Below are 21,912 nucleotides of genomic sequence, written 5' to 3'. Positions count from 1 at the left end.
TTATTTTTGAATTTTTTATTGATATTTGATATTATTTTTCAGAATCTATAATGCATGCTTCTGTTGAGGATGAAGTAATAATATATGTTCCCATATATCTCAACAACACATTCTCCACTTGTTCATCACCATTTCACAATTAATCACTTAATAATATATTGAATTTGCCATTATTTTTGGTCAAACTTAAAGGCCCCCGTGCACCAAAGAAAATATGTCACTACTCATTGCTTTGTAGTTAGTTAAGGGTGTACAACTTTTTGTTTAGGAAAAAGACTCAAATATGTTATCGAATTTTTAGAAAAAACTTATTTATATTATCTGTTAAAAGTTTGGCTCATCTGTATTATTATCGTTTAAGAAAAGACTTATTCATGCCATTATTTTTAACAATAGTTTTGCAAAACTATTTTTGACACGTTCCCAATTGCAATTCGACCACGTCATCAATTTTTTTAATTAAAAAAATCATAATTCTGAAAATACAATTGAATTAAATTTTTTAAAATTTTTTTGTTTAAAAAATTTGATGACGTGGTCGAATTATAATTAGTCAATTTTTTAAATTAAAAAATAAAATTCTAAACAAAAATTGAATTACTTTTTTTATTAAAAAAATTGATGACATTGTCGAATTATTTAATTGGTCACGTGTCAAAAATGATTTTGCAAAATCATTGTTAAAAAAATAATAACATGAATGAGTCTTTACTTTAATGGTTATGGTATAATGAGTCTTTTCTGAAAGTTCAATGACATATTTGAGTCTTTTCCCTCTTATTTATCATATTAAATATATTAGTTTTTTAAATTTTTAATGGCTATTCCAAGAAAAACTAAAATAAAGTTAAGTCATGACATTATGTTAAAACATTATGTCATCAATAATAAAATAATGAAACTTAAAAAAAAGTGTTAATTAAATATTTATAAAAGATAATAAAAATAAATATGTTTGATTTGAGATTTATGTGAGTTACTAAATGTTTATGGACTCTTATTATATAAAGATTATTGTATACCATAAAAAAATTGTAAGTTTAAATTTGAAATAATAGGCTAAGAAATATAAATTATGAAAAAAATTTAACAATTACTTATAAGTTATAACAAGGTCTCAGATAGCAACTCGATGAACGGCTCAACTAGGCACGATCGTAGACATGTCTTTCGGAGATTGAATTTTCTTTATGTTATTTTTGGATAATTAATTGAGTACTCTTAATTGATCGAGTATTTGTCTATTTTGTTGGTTTTTTAATAGGGAAACTTTCATACATAGCAAACGTAAAATTTATATTTGTATGTTATATTAAAGTTTGCATAACTGTGCTCCGTAACAAACACGTATATATAATTTGCTATACATATACAATTGAAGCGAATTGTATAAAACAAGAAAGAGAAAGAGACTTGAGCGGGCAAAAAATTGTATAAAACGAAATATATAAAACGAATCGTATAATTATAAGTGTATAGGACGATTATATACAATTTGAATTTGCATAAAACGAGAAAGAGAGAAAGGCAAAAGAGACTAGGGCAGAGAATATATAATTGAATCGAATTGTATAAAACGAGAAATAGAGAAATTATATACAATTTGAATTTGTATAGAACGAGAAAGAGAGAAAGACAAAAGAGACTTGGGCAGGGAAGTACTTTTATTGTATAATTATAAGTGTATAGGACGAAAATATATGTATTTGCATGTGTATATACAATTTTCTTTCGCTTTATACAATCAGAAACACAACTTATACGATTCTATTGTATAAAGCGAGAGAGGCAAGCGAAGGAAGCGAGCGAGAGAGGGAAAGTAGCGAGCGAGAATATGAGGGAGAGAGGGACTAGCAAACAGTTTGCTATGGAACACAAATAAATCAAACGGTGGCTACTATATTTATTTTATATAATTAGTTTGTCATTCTATGCAATTATTCCTTTTTAATATTATCTTTTTAATAATTATTATTATCTTTATTTTTCTCACATGATAATGAATATTTTAAGGTATAAAATATTTATAAAATTTGCACAAAGATATTATTGATTTGATTTTTTTAAAATAAAATCAAATCAAATATAATCGAATTTCTCTTTTCAACATATCAATCTAGTCAAACAATATCACTAGTCGATTTTTTCCCTTATTTGATTCGATGTGGTTTGTCGGTTTCTTTTGTTGTTTGCATTGTTACACCAATTTTTATTCTTTAGAAAGATTAACATCATGAATTGACATGAAAAATGAAGAAATCAAAGCGAGAGTTCATACAATATATTGAGAAGTAACAAATAATCATTTTACCCTACATCAAATAGTATATATATTCGTCTCAATTTATGTTATGAAAATGATACATATATAACTTGAGCAAAGTCCATTCCAATTTATTATATATGAAATTAATAAATTTTCATATCATAATGTTCCTGCTCCAGAGATTTACTCTTGAGCATGTGAGAAGGTATTGATCAATCCAACATCGACAGAGATGCGTAAAATTGAAGATTAGATTTAGTAGAGCACTCTTGAATCATCGCTTATATGTCTATTTTGTTGGATTTTCAATACGATCCTAATCATCGTCTTTATTTTTCTTAAATTGTAATGAACATTCTAAGATATAATATATCTATATATATATATATAAGTATAATGTTGATTTGATTTGATTTTGATTTTTTAAAAATTGAAAATCAAATCATATCAATTATGATTCGATTCATTAAGTTAATGTGGTTTGTCAGTTTCCTTTGAACACCCTTGCTTGCAGAATTACACCATTTTCTATTCTTTATGTTATTAAGATGGTCAGGGACGGAGCCACCTTATGGTTAGGGGTTCATTCGAATTTTTTTTGGCAAAATATTATATTATTTATATATGGTTAAATTTTGTTTTTTATGTATCTATAATATATGTCGAATTCCTTTCAATTTGTTCGTGTGCTTATTTCTTCCAATTTTGAACCCCTTTAGTAAAAGTTTTAGTTCCGTCACTGAAGATGATACGTATATAAACTAGAGCTAAATCCATCTCAATTTATCATATATTAAATAATAAACTTTCATATTATATTATTCATGTTCTAGAGATTTACTGTTGGATATGTGAGAAGGTATTGATCGGTCCAACATTGGTGGAGATGAGGAAAATTGATGATCTATTTATATTATAATTTTAAAAATCTTTACTTTATAAGCTAGATTTTATAACCGTATTTGATCCAAAATTCATTTTGTTAACAAACATATATTCTAATTCTTGAATTGATTTATGGATTTTTTGCATCCTGAAAATGACAATTTTATATATATTAACTACACATTATAAAATGCGATTTTTCTTCTTGGTATCTGATTTGTAAGATACAGAATTAGTCATAATCATTTTTATAAAATTTTATTCTTTCATAGTATTTCATAATTTCATGCCCTACTATTAATTTACCAAGAGACATTACCTAAACTTGAAAATTTAGAAATCTAAATACTCCTTATATTTTTTTTTTCTTTCTTCTCAATTTTTAATGCATCTCAAATAGTTTGAATTTATAAATACATATTTTTGTTGGATTTTTTTTTAATTCATCACATATAGAAATGTCATTTTTTCTTTTTGACGACTCTTTAGTCCTAATTTTTCACCTAATATATTCAAGATTACAAAATTAAAATACATTTTAATTTTTTTTTCTTAAAATACGTATTAAATTAAAATTAGACTATTAATTAAAATGAAAGAGGAGCATGATTACCATCTTGATCGCCGATGTGAATACGATTTATTAATTGAAATCGAATCCAAAAATAATAGACATTAATTTCAGAAAGCTTTAAAAGAAAAAAAACATTAAAGTGCTAACTACTCCTTGACTTTTTTTAAAACAAAAAAATGTGGCCAAAAATATAATTAATAATTTAAAAAATAGACCTGAGTGGGCTCAGTGAATGTCCTTCACAATGATTTACCAGTGAAACTAAAACCCGACAAAATAAAAAAAATAAAATAAAAATAATAGAAGATGTTTTGAGTGTGACCACACCCCCTTTAGAAGAAGAATGTGTAATACAGAAAGTAAAAGTTAAAAAAAATGAAATGATAGCACCCAACTCATATATTGTTATTACAACAAACATCGCAATCGACGATGATCGTGATAGAGTGATAAATATTCTTTCATTCTAAATCATATATTTCGAGTTCATATCAACTTTGTTAGGAAATATTTTAATTTTTAATATGAAACTTTTTATCACGAATTCAGACTAATCTAAATTTCAATATAAATATTTAACAACGAGTTTGAAAAATAATATTAAAAAAAGAACAAACATTGTTCAGTGGGGAAAAAAAAGGTAGTATTTATGTTCATGTTGTAGCCAAACATACTGGAAAATAAAAGTTACCTTTTCCTGACTTATGTTAGACACACATAATCTCCAAATTCAAATTTAATATCTAAAGCGGAATTTAAGCGATCAACCTTTGAATTTTATATCGAAAGTATATTACTTGACTTTTATTAACTGAGTTATTAAAATATACACGTAAAAGAAAACTATATACTTTTAATATAAGTCATATAATGTGTTTGTTTTAGTTTTTCATTTGATATTTGGAATAAATATTAGAACCTCGTCTAAATCAGAGTCTACTTGAAATCGATACTCTCAATATCTAATTAATGATAAAATAATTTCACCATTATACCATAATGAAACTAGTTTAATATAAGAATCATATGGCTCTATATTTTATTTTATACTTGGAAAAGGAAGAGTAATGAATATACCACTACCATTGGATAGCAAGTGTACATCAACTTGAAAGAGACAAATTACCATTTTGTATTAGTAATTTAAACCACGCTTGGTCATTAAATCTGGAACTATACAGTGTTTTTATTCAATCAATACCATAATTTTTTCAATAAATAAATTTTAAAGCCCAATAAAAAATATTACAATTATAAATAAAATATTAAAAAATATAATTTTATTAATAAAATAATAAGTATAAATCTATTTATTCCTTTAATTATAATTTTTAGAAAGATTTCTCTGTAATCAAATGCTATTAGTGAAGTATTTTTCGATCTGATCTATGAAATATTCAAAATACCTATAAACGAGCAGTTAAAATAGAATAATCTCGTAAAATTCTAACTAAATAAAATTTTAATAGAGTCTCGCAAAATTTCAACGTGTAGCTGCGTTATGTGACTATTTGTAAACATCCCACGAGCCCTCAAATCACTTAGCTTTTATCTTCATCTCTGTAACCTCCATTCTCCAATTATTTCTCCTTCTTCTAAATCTAATCCTCTGTCTCTCTCTGTTTCTTTCTCTTTGTTTTTTCTCTAAAAATTTTTCTCATTAAACTCATCAATCAATCTTCTTTCTTCTTTACTCAAAAACCCATTTTGACACATTATTGAATTCTCAGATTCTTAATCATGGCGCTGGAAACATGGTTGAATAAGGTGAAGAAAACGATAGCACACAGCTTTGTTACAGTAAGATCAGGGGGTGCGCCACGTGCAAAGACGGCGGTGATCAAGAAATCAAGTGTTGGGGTTTTAGCATTTGAGATCTCTGGATTGATGTCAAAGTTACTCCATTTATGGCAATTTTTATCTGAGAAAAATATGATAAGAATTCGTAATGAGTCAATATGCATAGAAGGTGTTCGTAAAATTGTCTCAAACGATGATGCTTTTCTTTTAGGCCTTGCTTGTGCGGAGATTGTGGAGAATTTAAGGCTGGTTGCGAAATCTTTATCAAGAATCAGTAAGAGATGTGAAGATTCACATCTCAGAAGCTTTGATCGATTCTTTACTGAATTCGCGAATACGGGTCGTGATCCTTATAATTGGGTTCTTAGTTTGAAGGATATGGAGTTAAAAATCAAGAAAATGGATCAGTTTGTCACTACAACTGCTCTGCTTCATCGACAAATGGATGAGCTTTCAGTACTTGAGAATAGTTTAAAGAAAGCTTCGAATTCGAATTCGAATTCCCATTTCAAAGATTCTGACATTTCAATCAAAGAACAGAAGATACTTGAGCTACGACAGAAGTATCTGTGGCAGAAACAAGAAGTTAAGTATCTAAAAGAGCGATCTTTATGGTGTCGTAGCTTTGATACAGTTGCATCATTGTTAGCTCGATCCATTTTCACTACACTAGCAAGGATCAAGCTTGTTTTTGGTATCAATCATGGATATCCAAATTCACTCCCACGTAGTCTCTCTGCTTCAGCCACTGTCTATCCTTCAGAAAATCACAACACATGCAATTTCGTCTCTGGTCCATTGATGAACAATCCTCCCCCTATACTCAAAGTCTCAGATCATGAATTTTTCGAATCAAATACTAAGCTACTTAAACCACCAACGACTACTTTAGGCGCGGCTGCACTTGCTCTACATTATGCTAATTTGATCATTGTTATGGAAAAAATGATAAGATCACCACAACTAGTTGGAGTTGATGCTAGAGATGATTTATACTCCATGTTACCAAATAGCGTTCGATCATCATTAAGATCAAGACTAAAAGGAGTTGGATTTTCGGCTAGTGATCCAGTTCTGGCTGGTGAATGGAAAGATGCCCTACAAAAGATTTTAGGATGGTTGTCACCTTTGGCACATAACATGATCAAATGGCAAAGTGAAAGGAGCTTTGAACAACAAAACTTAGTTCCAAAAACTAATGTACTCTTGCTGCAAACTTTGTATTTTGCAAATCAAGAAAAGACTGAAGCTGCCATAACAGAGCTATTAGTTGGTCTAAACTACATTTGGAGGTTTGAAAGAGAAATGAATGCTAAGGCCTTGTTTGAGTGTACCAACTTCAACAACTTCTTGAATTTGAAGCATTCAAGTAATTAGTCTGCTCTTGTTTGTTCTAAGTTCTCTTTGTTTTAATTAATAGATTATATAATTTGAAGGATTGTTAGATGGAAGGTATGTTTTGTTTTTAACACAAATCTGTATATTGTATCATATCAATTGTAGACTATTACTATAAGATTTGAGTCAAAATTTTCAAAGTTCATTGAGATTTGAGATGTTGTTTTGTATGAATAAATTTGAATTTTGCAGGCATGTGAACATATTCTTGTATCTACTATTATTGTGGTATCACATGGAATTTAGGTCCAAGATTACAAATCTGAGAAAATATTGTTTAACTTACATTATAATTAAAGAATACTTGAAGATAAACCACAAATAAGTTGGTTGATGATATGATTGGTAATAGACTATAAGTATTAAGTGGTCCCTTATTTATGGTGAGTTGAAGGATTATAATTAAACAACAAATTCCTACTTTGGATCCTCCATGTGTCATATGATCTTTTTTAGGGGTCAAATTGTGATTACATTAAATTCTTCTAACCCCACTTTAATATGTAGAAAGAATTATTAATGTGGTGCAAAAGAAAGAAATATTGAATCGATAGATGTAAAATCAGATTATCTAAAATATAATAAGTTCATTAGTTACTTAAAAAGTAAGACGCATTATAACAAGTGAAATTGGTCTGATTGTGATAAAATTCTTTACATTGTCAGTGCGTATGTGTTAGCAATTAGAATTCAATGAGAAAGGGGAGCAACAAAGTAAAGTGCATGCATGAAAATTGGGACAAGAGTTAGCCATATCCTGTGTACAAAAGGTAGGCCATTGTTGTATTTCACTGTCCAAATGCATATGCACATAAAAGAGTTTGAAAATATGGGGCCTTTGGAAAATTTATTACATGGAAAACATAGAAACAAGCAACTTGTGATTTGCATATATTGTTGGGGAGAGGAGGAGACTTATCATAATAAAACTTAAAAGACATTGCCTTGTTATAGTGGGGTGACCCCACTTGTGTAATTGCCTAGTATTTTTATTTAGGTTTTAATGCATCACCTTATATTATGAGTTGGTGGATCAGAATATTCAAGATTACATATTATAGTTGAGATATTGCATTTTGATATTGTGACATCCACCTTCTTTTTATCTTTTTCTAAGTTTCTCCATTGATTCTTTTGTGTTGTGCTTTAACAATCTTTGGTTGATGACACAAGCCAAATTGATGTGGTATGATTTGGTGTTGAACTAGATCCACACTAGATCTTGTTAAGTTGAAAATGTTTTGACAATGGGAAAATACTTCACACATATTTCGCGTTTAATGTCGCACTTGTAGATGACGAAAAAGTTATTAAAAATTTACATAAATTTTAAATAGGTTAAAAATTGCTGAACTAACATCATTTTATAAGTTCCATTTTTAAATTATTGGGTGCTTATAAAATCCCCTTGAATTATCATTACCTCATATTAAAATACCCTTTGAGCAGATATGACATGCTTTGATATTTTTGAAAAGTCCAAGCAACATAGATGCTATATATGTAAGTATATCATGTTTCAAAAACTACTTCATAGAGTTCCAAGTGATGATACATGTCGTAAAAAAAATTAAGTGTTAAAAATCTCCTTAAACTATTACGGTTAGTATTTGGTGTTCGGTATGCGTATTGAAACTCAACTATTTTGAATTTGCACCGTATAGGGCACCATTCGGGGGAGGGCATTACCAAGGATTTTTCATATCCATAATTCAAATTTGAAATGTCGAGAGAAACAACTTCATCCACTGTACTAAATCCTTTTATAATATTCGAAGATGTATACGATATATAGAATAATATTTTATTTGAGAGTATTCGGCTACATGGCAACATCATTGATCTAGAACTAAAATCTATTTGGGTGAGGTGCATGAATAGCCATTTTGGGGCTACTATTTAAACTTCAATCACGAGTTATAAATTATTGCAAGTTTAGTCAAATACATTATTTTGATCAGTTGATCATAATTAATTGCATTACATTGATCACTTTATTGTTTTTTCTTATTCCTTTTACCCAATTTATTGTGCAATAAATACAAAAATTGTTGCCATATTTGTTGTACAATAATACATAAAATTACATTAAATTGATCACTTTGATCATAATAAAAAACATTTGGTCATTTTTATTTTTGGGCAAACTACATAAATCTCACTAGTTTAGATTTTAATTACTCAAATTCTCGATAGTTTTAAATATTACTTCCTCTACCATATTTCATACTTAGGATACATAAGTTTGAATACGTGAGATACTATTTAAAATTATTTAATGTTTAGCCATAATTTAAAATAATTTTCTCAGGCCCCAACATATGATAACCCGGGAAATTTGCACCAATAACCACTTCAACGTTGCTATTTAAAATATAAACACAATATTTTTTTAAAAAAAAAATTGTACATTTTAGTCATTTGGCTAAAATTTCAGTATTATTGCAAACTTCATATGTATGTCTACAGTTAGAGAGTGTTAAGTCTAATTTCATACTTAAATATTTGAAGTTTGAACAACAAAAATAGATTTTATTATTTTCTAATTTCTTTGTAATTACTGGAGAATATTTTCACACAACATCATCATTCATGTAACTTTCAAATAAAAATGGAATATATTTTAAAATTATAACTTGATCATCTTCTTGTTTTGTTTTTCATATCAGACAAATACACATAAACCCTAATTATATATACATATATTCAAAATGTGGAGGCAGTGAGTGACGAAAAATAAATTAAAAGAATGAATTAAGGCAGAGAAATTCTGAAGGTTATGGTTTAAAGATTTTCAACCTTGTACTTAACAATAGTATACATGCAATAATAGAAGACGATAACGTTTTAGATAATATTTTTGAGTTTATAAGCTTTGCATAGAGGATTTTTCTTAGCCAAAATTACACTTTCTATAGACTTGAAATTGAAAGTGCATGCATATTCCTCTGAATATCTATGATTCTTGCAAAATATTTCATCCTACTTACCATTGAACTCTATTAATCCCAACTTCCTTTTAGACTTCGACTTGATCATCAAATCATCTTTTAATAGCAAGAGGATACATCTTTTGAAATAAATATATTTCATCATAGAGATTGGAATTTCTTGGATTTCCATAAAAACCACAATTCCTTGGGCATAAAATTGGGTTTTCTGTTTTGTCACAACAAGTTTCTTTTTTTTTTTTTTTTTTTGAGTTTTTCATTATAATGTCTTTTTTTCAAACTAGTAGTGTTGGATTTTAAGAAGTGCGAATGAAAAATAAGAGTCGTAGCTTTAATGAAAAGTTGTAATTTTTATAAGGAGTTGCGATTTTTATATTAAAAAAATTGTGACTTTTCCAATAGATTGTGACTGTCCAAAGGATTGCATTGTGACCCTCCGATAAGGCACTATAAACATTTGTTTACACTACCCTTTATTATCTATAAATGGAGTATTTTCTATCATTTTTTAATGATGAATTTCTGGTCCTTCATCTACTACTACTAAATCTAGTATTGCAAGTGTGCTTAAGTGGGTCGTTGACACAGTAGTTTTAAGTATCAATACATCGGTGAGTAATATTGTATCCTGAGAAGATATATTTTCTTAACCTCGGATACTTGAGGCGATAATTTCCTTAAGGACACATTGTGCATTCAATGGACTCGATTTTCTTTTTTGAGAATTTTTTTTGTAAAGTATTTCTAAATTTTATTTTCTCTATTTGTTTTAATTTTCTGATTTTGAAAATACTCTTTAAATTTTATTTTTCCTATCAACTTCTTCAAAATTATTATTCTAATTTTTTTAGGAATACAAGATCAATAAAAAAATAGTGATTGGTGTATAATGTTGTGTTTGGAACTTTGGGGTTATAATTTACTTATATTTAGGGAGAGGGATAATCCGAATAATGCTCAAATTAGGACTTATCTCTCTCAGAATTCTGTTTGGTTTTGATTTGGGATATTAATTTGGAAACTTACCTAATAGATAATGTTATTAATATTAAGAAAATATTTATTATTTGTTGTAATAATAATTTTTTTTCATTGGACACTTATAACATACTTATAATATAATTTTAATTCATATTATAGATATAATTTATAAAAACACGTATAATACAAAATTTTATTAATGGATAATACATTTATCAAACACTTTAATAGATGTGTCAATTTTTTACCAAGTAAACATAATGAGAATATTTTAAAATACTTCTAATATGATATATTGCATGTACATTTTACTTTTAAAACCTATTACAAATTTATCACAAATATTATTATGTATTACAATAAATAATAAAAAGTATCGCTAAAATCAGTAATTATTGATTAAAAAGTACTCAGCCAAGTATCTTTTTAGTTCAAACTTCATATATATGTCTAAGTTTGAAAACAATGCAAATAATAACATTCTGTGATGTTTGGCTTGCAGGGATTTTTTAAGGACAAAGTGACAAATATATTTCTCAACCATGCGATTTAGAGTGAATATATCTTTTGTTATAAAATTATGCATATATATCCTTGTCATCCAACAAATAGTTCAAATATATCGTTTTAGTTTAAATTATGCATATAAATTAATCATCTTCTTGTTTCGTTTTTCTTATCAGACAAATACACATTTACTCTAGTTATATGTCTAATTTTGGAAATAAATATACAAATACTGAGGCGGAAAAAAATGAACGTTGTGGCTTAAATTTATTATCTTGTACTCAACAATAGTATACATGACATTAATGGATACCTATGAATCTCGCAAAATATCTCTATCGCACTTACGATCATCAAATCATCTTTTCTGGCTTTATTAGTTAGAGAAAACATCTTATGGAATAAATATATTTCGATCATAGGAATCGTGATTTCTTGAGTTTTCGTTGGAACCACAATTTCTTGGGCATAAAGTTGGGTTTTCTGTTTTGTGACAAGAAGTCATTTTTTCTTCTTAATTATTTGGTTATAATGTGTTTTTGTGCAACTTATTAATCGTAGTATGACTGTACATATAATGATGTATTTGGGGTTATAATTACTTATATATAGAGGAAACTTTTATGGACTCCAAATAATAATCAAAAATAGGATTTCCCTAATTTTCATATTAGGAAATTTGATTAGCCGATTTGGACCGCTCTACATTAACTACGGCTTTTTTTAAGGATATTTTGTTTTAGGAAAGAAAAAAGTTACCAAATAAGAAGAAGAAAAGAGAAAGAAAATCGAGGGGCTCAACTTGATATGGGTGTGGGGTTAGGTGAGGATGGGAGGTGAAGAAGAAGAAATAAAGAAAGAAAATGGAGGGAGCTTGAAAGTTGGGGTGGAAGATGAATTAAAATTGAAATGAAATTAAAATAAAAATAGTAAAAACTAAAATAAGTCAAAAAGTAAGAGAAAGAAATAAAGAAAAACTTAAAATGAAAAAAAATAATATTTCAAATTGAACTAACACGTGTCACACAATGATTGGTGTGTGATTATACTTGTCATTTAAAATCTGGAATTGATCTGAAAATGATGTAATATATATGTTAGGAATAGTTTAGGGGGGTAATAGGATATCTGCATAGTTAAGTTGTCTTTTTGAAAATTCGGGACAACTTCAGGTGTCGCATTATGTCTTTTCTTTTATTGTATCAACAATGTGAATAAATGTATATACATCTCTGACACAAAGTTATTCATCATCTATACACGAATATACATATTTATAAAATATCAGATACAGTGCATATACATGTAAATTTGTTGAAAGTAATTTTTTATGCCCATACGTATATTGCTAATTTTGGTTATTTTTATGTAGATGAAAATTTAGCTATATTGGGTGCAAATAAAATTACTTTATTGCATACTTATGAAATTGTATCATTCTTTTATCTCTCATCGTCCTTTTTAGAATAATTATTTAGTAAATGAATTTTCTTTTTACATGTCACATACCCTTTAGATCATGGTATAATCGTATAATTACCTACTTATGTTTTTTAAAAAAACAATTATATCGCCATTGCATAGAAGTTAAAACAATCCAATGCTGCAAATCAAAATCATGGTGATTAATAAGAGTTCTCGATTAATAATGAGAATGTAGACCATTGAGTGTGGAGTCTTAATTAGTTAGTCCATATACATATTCAAGAAAATCTTATTACACAATAGAATAAAACAATGGAATAAGGATGAAAATATTTTTAAACTATGTGAAATAAAATAATAATGTCTTCCGTTAATAATTTGATTTTAAAATGTCCTTTTTATTATTACTTAATGTCATTTTTCTAATAAATACAGTAGGTTTTTTTTTATTTATTATTTTTAAACATATTCTTTTGCTAACAAAATTATTACTATTAAAGAACTCAATTCTTATTTCTTTTTCTGTTAAATTCACTATAACTTAATAAAGAAGTAGGAAATAATCATTCTCTTCTTAATCTCATTTTAACATTAAAATATAATACCTCTTTATCTCACAATGTAGGTAAGATCATAATAATTTCATTATTAATTTTCATTTGGATAACGATAAAAAAACATCCTAGTAAAATAGAAAAATGTTGCTATCTCTTAATCTTTTCCAAATTTGAAGTAAGATACGCATTATATATTTTTAAAATATCATTTTTAGGAAAATAATGTGTTTAAAAAAAGACGTAATACATATATTGGACCCTAAACTTGGCTTTAAATTTTAACTTTGACCTCCAACTTTCATAATACACAAACAAACACTTTAACTATCCAACTTTTAATTAAATAAACACATGAGTCCTACATGGCAAAATACACGTAGGACACCACGTAGGAAAAAAAATGACATGTAGGACAAGTGTGTCTATTTGTTCAATTTTATACAAGTTTAAGTGTCTACTTGTGCACACCCAAAGTTGAAGGGCATAAATGTGATTTGAAGCCAACTTAAAGGGCATATTTATGTATTATGCCTTAAAAAAAACAATAATATGTTTATTTTGTATGAATTGAAGATGGAATAACTAAATTAATCAATCAGACCAAGCATAACTAAACTCGATATAACTAGTCTTGACATTTCTAATAATGCATAATTATAACCGCGAACCGAACTACCCTTTTAGTGGTGAAAAGTACAAAAAAAATTGACCAAAACTTGAAAAGAGGGCTTCCAAGGATTTTTCCTGTTGTAGTAGTTCGTAGAGCACTAATAAACTACTAGTGAACATTGAACCCACTACCCAGCCTAAATTTTACCAAAAAGTTTCAACTAGTTTGGTAAGGCATATCAAGTTTGTTGACCAATTCTTCAATTGGCTATGACACCAGGCTTTTTCAACAAAAACAATTTGCCCAAAAACGTTTAGTCAGAGAATTCTTCTCACACGAGTGCTTAGATAAGAGAGATATCTTCATAATAATATATATATTATAATCAACAACAGACAGTACGTTTGCCTAACCTTTCTTTGCAGAAATGGTGCGGTTGGCATGTTGGTTTAGTTGCAAACTCCTCTAACCCACTTATTCTCTGCTATATAAATGTATGCGTTGTGTGAGTTGTTCCCTCAGCTAAAACGGAAAAAATGGCGATGACACTATATGTTGCTCCAACGGCAGAAAACAACCCTTCTGTGAATTCAACCTGCAAGAAAGAGAGACAACAAATTTCTATTCCGTTTATCTGGGAAGAAAGACCAGGAATACCGATAAAGGATTGGAAACCAAAGCCTGTAGCTACGGCTACTACTAGTGGTGCGTTTACGTTTACACCCCCAGTTAAGCTCATTGCTTCTGTTCCCTTTGAATGGGAAGAAAAGCCAGGAACACCACTTCCTTTCTTCTCACAGACATCTCCACATGAAAATATTGTTGGCTTACCTTCAACTGTTAGGGCTGTGCATGAAGGTGGAGATGACTTCTGGGCTGGAATTGGCGAGTACATTGATCAGCATGGTAATCATGAAGAAGATGAGATGACAGAGTCAGAAGTTGAGGCATCTGATTCTGAATCAATATATGAGTCCTTCAGTTCAGCCCCTTCTTCCCTCCTAGCTAATGGCTTCATACCAACTGTAGACATTTCAAGTGCCGTTCCTATGGAGCAAACTTCTCCGACAGCAGACATACACCATACCCAGCTACAGAGTCCTCTTTCACCAACTTCTGAAGCAGGCAGCAGCGTTCTGAGTTATGCCACTGGAACTACAAGCTTGGTTGGGACTGCTTTTCTGGAAAAGCTCTTCCCTCTGTTATCACCTAATACAAGCTTTCTTCAGAACTGCAGCAACCCTGAAAAAGGAGGTACTCATGTTCCTCCGAAAGCACTTAATAACAATCAAGTTCGTGAAAACAATTGCAGCATCAAAGTAAGGCATCCACTAACTCTAGGTGAGCTGATAATGATGAGCCGAAGAAGAAGTTACCAGAGGAAAACCGTCCAAATGCAGAAGCAGAGCATCTCTAAGGTAGTTCTCTGAAAAACATCAATTAACCCTCTTTATATATGCCCGACTTAAGCAACAACAATATCATACTTGTTGCAGGAAATGATGGAGGATGATGATGTTTTTGGAAGCTGCATCCTTGGAATTGGCAACAGCATTGGCAAACTGCACAACAAGTGGAAGAGGCAATTGCAACTCAAACTAATATGAAAGATGCGCATCTTCATTCACAGTTTGGCACAAATTTGAAAGGGATTACTGTCTCGTCATCTATGAAAGACATTTCTGTTATCCATATTTAATTTAAACTTGTGCAACATGTTCACATTCTACTGTACAGCTTGGAATTATAAAATTGGCAACATGAGTGCAACTTTAGTAGTAACTGTCAATGATGCACATACCGAATTCCAAAATAGGGACAGTGCATTCTCAGAAAAAAGATAACAACAAAGCATACACTATTTTAAAGCTATAAACATTTAATCAGAAGGCCTAACTAGTTCAACAACTTTACGTATCCGTTCCATAACTACAGGAATGCCCTTTTCTTCTACTGTACTAAAACAACATCTGAACCATCCAGGTTCAATACAATGGCAAGCTGACCCTGGAGTCACGTTTATCTTAGCTACATTCAAGAGCTTCTCCCACAGCTCAAGCTCTCCCTTTTCATTATAAGGGCCAATCAATCCGCTCATATTAACCCAACAATACAGGCCTGCACTGCTTTTCATGCATTCAATGCCCAATTGTTTTAGACCTGCCACAAATAAGTCAAACACTTTGCGCAATCTCTCTCTGTTTGTTCTCATATAATCCTTGATGAACCCAGCATCTGAAAGCATTGCAACTAATAGGCTCTGTGTTGGTGCCGAAGCGGCACAAAATCTTGTCAACTTTTTAGATGCTGCCACAACATTCTCATTGAAGGAATACAGAACGCCAAGCCTAAACCCTGGCACAGAAAGGTCTTTGGATAATCCATATATTATATGAACCCTGTCCCTGTCAGCATCCTCTTCATCAAGAATTTCAGCAATGCTTACAAACTCTTCACCACCATAATTAGATCCAGCAAATATTTCATCTGATATTACATGGATGTTCTTCTCCCTCGCAAAATCTAAGATTCTATATAGCATTTCCCTATTCAGTATGTTCCCTACAGGGTTAGACGGGTTTGAGATGAGTATTCCACGGACCTTTTTCCCTCGCTTTCTAGCATGATTAAATGCTTGATCAAGAGTTGTTATGTCCACCGTGAAAGCATCGGAGCTACGACAGTGAACAGGTATAAGATCTACACCAGTTCTCCATCTTATGTCCCTATCAAAGCTGCAGACAGAATCTAGTTAAACACGAGCTGCACCCCACTGGTGTGCATACTGGAGGAGATAGAAAAAGACAATATGAAATTATATTAAATCAGGTTGAAATTAGAAATTACCCAGGATAATAGGGGGTTGGAACAAGCAAAGCATTTCCATGGTCAGCCAAACAAAAGCATAGAACTTCAATGGCCGGAGTTGCACCTGATGTCAACACCATTCGAGATGGATCAAATGACACTTTTTCTCCCATGACCTGAGACATGAAGCCTGACATGGCCTACAAAATTAAGATTACAATATTACAATATATCATTTATAAGAAATTGCTGATAGAGGTGATTTAATTATACGTTAAAACAAAGAATAGTGCCCGACAGATACCCTATTAAACAAAAGACGAATTAAATTAATAAGAGACTGAAACTACAATAGATGGACAATAAAGAACAAATTACATGAATATCAACAACACGAGTATACTCTAAATCCCAAAGAAAAATTAGGTGAACTCCTGGAAGATCAGAACCAGATTAGAGTAATCTGAAAGTCTCGTTTTAATCTCTTTTTCTTTTAAATAACTGTGGTTTCCGGGCTAGCTTGCATGCACCTTGACTAATATCACAGGTTAGCTGTCTCAATTCAATCTTCCATTGATGAAGTCACATTTTGGCAGATAAGAAATTGATAAAGTAAGATGCCTGGATTTGGATCGCTGAAGAATCTTAGAATCCAAAAGAGAAGCATACAGTACAAACTAGGTGTGGTACAATTGTACAAAGTCCTGATCAGATGAAGACGACGTTGTCAAGAGCGAAGAGCATATATTTGCATCAATGGATGCTGAAATATTAAGAACAAAGTGCACTTAAAGCTTGCATTTTAGTGGAGAAAGACGTAGAGCAAGGTGGGAAAAAAGAAACACATGTGTAACTCAACAAAAAACAACTATAAATGCAATCAACAGATACAAGGGGGGGAATGGTTTGCAGTTAATGAGATATAGGGAGTCAAAACCATGCTAATAAGTTCAAAAATAATTTTGGACCTTCTGATCCAGAAGCAAGTGCAATTCTGTTTTTTTTGGGAGTAAAGTACACTATATTGACCCCCCTCCCCTCCCCCGACATGCAGGCGATATAAATATTCATCAAATTGGGTGAAAACCCATGCATACAAGCAGTATATCTATAAAAGAATCTATCTAGTTTTTCTTTTCTTAATACAACATACCAAGTGTAATCCCACAAGTCCAGTACTTTTCTATTCTTAACCACTATCATATTTATCCAAAAATCAGTTAGCTGTTTTGCTAGCTGTATTTATTTATCAGCGTCAACCTCTTCAAGACAGAGACCATGAGATTGCTTCAAAGCGTCAGTGTCTATGCCAAAGAGTTGCTTCTGCAATGTGAAGTACTCAGACTGAGTTTACACCAAACTACAAGGTTTAAACGCACCTTTAGTGATGCTGGTTAATACCCCTCCCTCCCAAAATACTTGTCCTATTTTTTTTTTTTCAAGTTGTCCCAAAATGTGGCACGATAACAATAACGAAGCATTAATCCGAAACAAGTTGTTAGCTATATGAATCCTCACCGACCGTGTTTCTCCATTTAAGTTCAACTCATGCCATCATAGTACCAAATTAAAAATGGAAGTGAAAATAAGCTATATATTTTTTTAAAGAATCTCTATATTTTTTACACACGTATAAATCTGTTTAGTATAAGATCAAAATATTCCAAGGAAAGCAAAATTTGTCCCACTCTCTTTAAATAGAAAATTTTATACATTTTAATTACTAGAAAAAGTTGTGTAACCCTCTTCACTCTTTTTAAATATCATTTTGCCCTCAACTTCTTTTTCCTTGACAGAAAAATCAATATGGAACCACAAAACAACAATATACACCGTGTAAACCCACAAGTGGGGTCTGGGGAGGGTAAAGTGTGCACATACCTTACCCCTACCTTAGGAGGTTGAGAGGTTGTTTCTCCTAATTGGTAATTTTAAATTTCTCTTAGTAAATATAAGACATAAAAAATATACACAACCAAATTGGAAAAGGATAGAGGAAATAACAGAAACATCAAATTTTTAGGCAAAACCAGAACCTATGGCCTGCAGTCATCTCAATCCTCCCCGTTCCAGAGCAAAACAAAAAAAAAATATTTTACTTGTAAACATGGGTATATCAAAAATTTATTAGCCCAACCTGGAAAGTTTTTTCTTCATACACTTCTATAGATTTTTCCGGTCACATTCAATGATTATAAGCTGAAGATAATTTCAAAAATATTGGGCATCCGGCATCGGATAATGTTCCCTAGCTAAGAAGCATGTTCTAAATTTATGACAGTACTCTGGCTTCATACCATGTCAAATACTGACATTCGATGGTCACGACCTATTGCATTCCAATATAGCTTTAGTGTTTGGACTCATTCCAATAAATTTGGACACTAATGACTTGCCAATTACTCCTCAACTTCAACCATTTGGGGGTATGGCACGATAAGAAAAATCCTACCCAAAGTACCATATGTTGGTATTCGTTTACATTTTTAGTGTCACGTTAATTTTAAAATATTTGTTCTATGTAACATTGGTGCCATTTTTTGGTAGAGTATGTAACTGACATTTGTACTTTTTGAATTAATTAAGATTTCTTGTTGGTATTTATGAATGTCTCTTGCCCTTTTGAGGGAACTTGAACAATCAAAGTTGCCTCTTTGGAAGAAGACACAACAATTCTAGAACTTGTGCTGAATTGGAGCTTTTAGAGGCAAATTTTGACATCAGTGCTTGATGTGCCATTTACGTTGAAAGCTATTTTGGGATGTATGTGTGAGGAATTGGACCTCGGATCTACCTCAATCCCTAAAGTTTCATGCAGACAGGACTATCTAAGACCATATAATGAGACTATAACACATTTGTCAACCAAAATGGAACTTAACACTCTGAATTGTGCAGGATTAAAAAACTGTGGTGGTGGGAGGAGCATGGATAACATAACATGGAATCTAACATTGAAAAACACAATAACAAGGATCGATGAGCCTGAATAGATCTTGGACCTAACTCAATAGTCAACCTTAAAAGCTAGTCCATGAGGGAGGATTGTCCAAGACACTATAAGGAGAGCACAAGTCATTCGCCTCAACTAATGTTATGCTTCCACATAAACTTATAAAGTATAAGATACGTTCAACAATTGCATTTGACCATAGAATCTAGAAATTAACTAGATATACTCTACAACATTTGCACTTCAAAAAGTAAGTTGGAAACAAGTGTTAATGAATAGTTTAAACTTTTTTTCTTTTGAGAAGTTATTTGTCGTACCAAAACAACAAGGTAAATTTTCTTTTCATGTTTCGTGATCATAGAGCAACACAGGTTTGATAGACTATAAGACTGGTTCCTAGATTTTCAACAAAACATGCATATTCAGTAGCCATCTATTCCTTATTTTTCCTCATTGATTTGCATTCTTAAGACTAGCTAATTGTGTTCAAGAATAACACCTTTATTTAATGAATGTACTAGTTATTTCATGAAAAAATTTGGTTAACAAGCAAATGAAGTAATAACTGTAAGTATGCCATATATTGAAAATCAAACAGTAAGAAATACCATAGAAAATTAAAATATGAAAGAGGAAGAAACTAGACGATACAAAGACGTGCATTTATTCATTTATCCTGTAAGAAAGGAAAGTCTATTAATTCATCTTGACTGGACTGCGAATATAAGTACCATTAGTTGCAGGCCAGTCAGTTGTATACAAACTAATCTATTGTACTAATGGTATAAGTGGAGTAAAAAAGAATTAAAGTGCTGAAAAACACAAGTAAGAACTTCCATAATTAACTTTAGGTATATGATAGGAAGGGAATACAAATGGTTCCGGTTTCCTGTGTTTGAGAGCTAAAGCACGGTAAAATGTTCTCTCTTAAGAAATTAGTTTCCACAAAAAGAGGGAAAACAACTCAGATACATAACAAGAATGACAACTGCTATGCCAACAAGTTGGGATTGAGGCATAAATATTTTACACCTGACTCCTACTTGTATCACTTGCTCCTATCAAAGTGTAAGCATCTCAGCAAACACCATTTCCACTCCCCACCTCAACCTTCTTTTATTATGCTGAAGAGAATTTATGTCATACCAAATAGGCTTTACAGCAAGAACTCTCACTGCACTGAGGAGCAAGTTCCAGGAAAAACGAAATGAACTAAAATGCATTACCACTTTTTTCAGATTTAAAATGCATTACCACTTTCAGCTCAGCCATTCCATCAAATGGCTGGTATGTAAGAATTCCATTGATATTCAATCCATCACCGCCACTTCCAATATTCACATTGCTTGAAATCCACTTCTCAATCAGATCAAGCGACAACTTCAAGCAAATACAAAAGAAGAAACACATTGTAAAATCAGTGATTTCCAGTACAGAAAGAAGAAATGAACCCGTAAATTAGCAGACTTTTACAGCAGCAAAAATCATAGACTATACCCTGTTTTCCGCAATTCCGAGATCAATAACACCGTCGGGATTATCCAATTCATCGTATGGATCCGCTCGGAACCTATCCATTCCAATGTAGTAAGGGGAATCATTCGGTGCAGCAACCAAACTAGCCCTTGAAGACAAGAAGACACGGCCAACGGAACCTCGAGTTGACAAATTTAAACGTGAAGACGAGCGTTGTAAATCGGAGAGGTTCGGCGATGACGTGGACGGTGACGGAGGATCAGAAGAAGACGGGGTAGTACGGTGTCGTTTCAAGTAGAATTGGAGGAAGTAGAAAAGTGCACAAGGAATGAGTGAGCCTAAAATAAGGCCGCCTCTGCCTTGAACTACACCTTGTAAGGGCACAACGAGCCTCATGCCTGAAGTCCCTCCACTGTCCCCCGGAGATGCTTTTCCGGTATCGTTTTCGCTGTCCAAATTAGGTTTTAATTGACCGGCCGAGGTCATACGAGCCGCCAGATACGACGGCGGAAATGTGGCGATGTTGTCGCCGGAAGGTAATCAGGGGTTTTAGCTTTGCGGCTCTTTTTTAGTTTAGTTTACTTTGCTTGGCTGGCCAGGGAAGATAGGATTCTGTTGATGAGTGACGAATTGTCTAAAATGCCCTTCATCGAGGATTCTGTTGATGAGTGACGAATTGTCTAAAATGCCCTTCATCGAGTAAAAAAGAAAAAAGAAAAAA

General features: G+C 31.3%; 3 protein-coding genes and 1 long non-coding RNA gene across 4 annotated transcripts; 2 read left to right on the top strand and 2 right to left on the bottom strand.

The window, feature by feature from the left end:
• The first annotated feature begins 5,265 nt into the window (after window positions 1-5,265).
• Window positions 5,266-7,074, top strand: LOC107012687. Its single transcript, XM_015212596.2, has one exon. The coding sequence runs from the start codon at window positions 5,466-5,468 to the stop codon at window positions 6,900-6,902; it is 1,437 nt and encodes a 478-aa protein (XP_015068082.1). The 5' UTR covers window positions 5,266-5,465; the 3' UTR covers window positions 6,903-7,074.
• Window positions 7,075-13,905: 6,831 nt separating this feature from the next.
• Window positions 13,906-14,926, bottom strand: LOC114076536. The gene is made up of 2 exons (XR_003577462.1): window positions 14,786-14,926; window positions 13,906-14,549 (listed from the first exon to the last, which is right to left on the bottom strand). It is a non-coding gene; the product is annotated as an uncharacterized LOC114076536 (long non-coding RNA).
• Window positions 14,464-15,713, top strand: LOC107015198. The gene is made up of 2 exons (XM_015215395.2): window positions 14,464-15,372; window positions 15,451-15,713. The coding sequence occupies exons 1-2, from the start codon at window positions 14,491-14,493 to the stop codon at window positions 15,559-15,561; spliced, it is 993 nt and encodes a 330-aa protein (XP_015070881.1). The 5' UTR covers window positions 14,464-14,490; the 3' UTR covers window positions 15,562-15,713.
• Window positions 15,699-21,872, bottom strand: LOC107015197 (probable aminotransferase ACS12). The gene is made up of 4 exons (XM_015215394.2): window positions 21,213-21,872; window positions 20,970-21,095; window positions 16,802-16,962; window positions 15,699-16,689 (listed from the first exon to the last, which is right to left on the bottom strand). Exons 1-4 carry the CDS (start codon window positions 21,675-21,677, stop codon window positions 15,834-15,836), a joined length of 1,608 nt encoding a protein of 535 aa, XP_015070880.1. The 5' UTR covers window positions 21,678-21,872; the 3' UTR covers window positions 15,699-15,833.
• Between the last annotated feature and the right edge of the window lie 40 nt (window positions 21,873-21,912).

Source organism: Solanum pennellii, chromosome 3 (genome assembly GCF_001406875.1).
Source record: "Solanum pennellii chromosome 3, SPENNV200".
In the NCBI taxonomy this organism is placed as follows: domain Eukaryota; kingdom Viridiplantae; phylum Streptophyta; class Magnoliopsida; order Solanales; family Solanaceae; genus Solanum; species Solanum pennellii.
Note: the sequence above shows the minus strand (reverse complement) of the source record. Positions and strands in the feature narration are given on the sequence as shown.

Bases quoted from the DNA above. Each gene is read 5' to 3' on its own strand.
- LOC107015197 (XM_015215394.2), bottom strand. From the start codon at position 21,677: ATGACCTCGGCCGGTCAATTAAAACCTAATTTGGACAGCGAAAACGAT. The intron at 16,963-20,969 runs GTAATGCATTTT...TTAATTTTGTAG, and splicing joins GAATGGCTGAGCTGAAAGTG to GCCATGTCAGGCTTCATGTC. The intron at 16,690-16,801 runs GTAATTTCTAAT...TTCTGTCTGCAG, and splicing joins CCAACCCCCTATTATCCTGG to CTTTGATAGGGACATAAGAT.
- LOC107015198 (XM_015215395.2), top strand. From the start codon at position 14,491: ATGGCGATGACACTATATGTTGCTCCAACGGCAGAAAACAACCCTTCT. The intron at 15,373-15,450 runs GTAGTTCTCTGA...TACTTGTTGCAG, and splicing joins AGAAGCAGAGCATCTCTAAG to GAAATGATGGAGGATGATGA.
- LOC107012687 (XM_015212596.2), top strand. From the start codon at position 5,466: ATGGCGCTGGAAACATGGTTGAATAAGGTGAAGAAAACGATAGCACAC.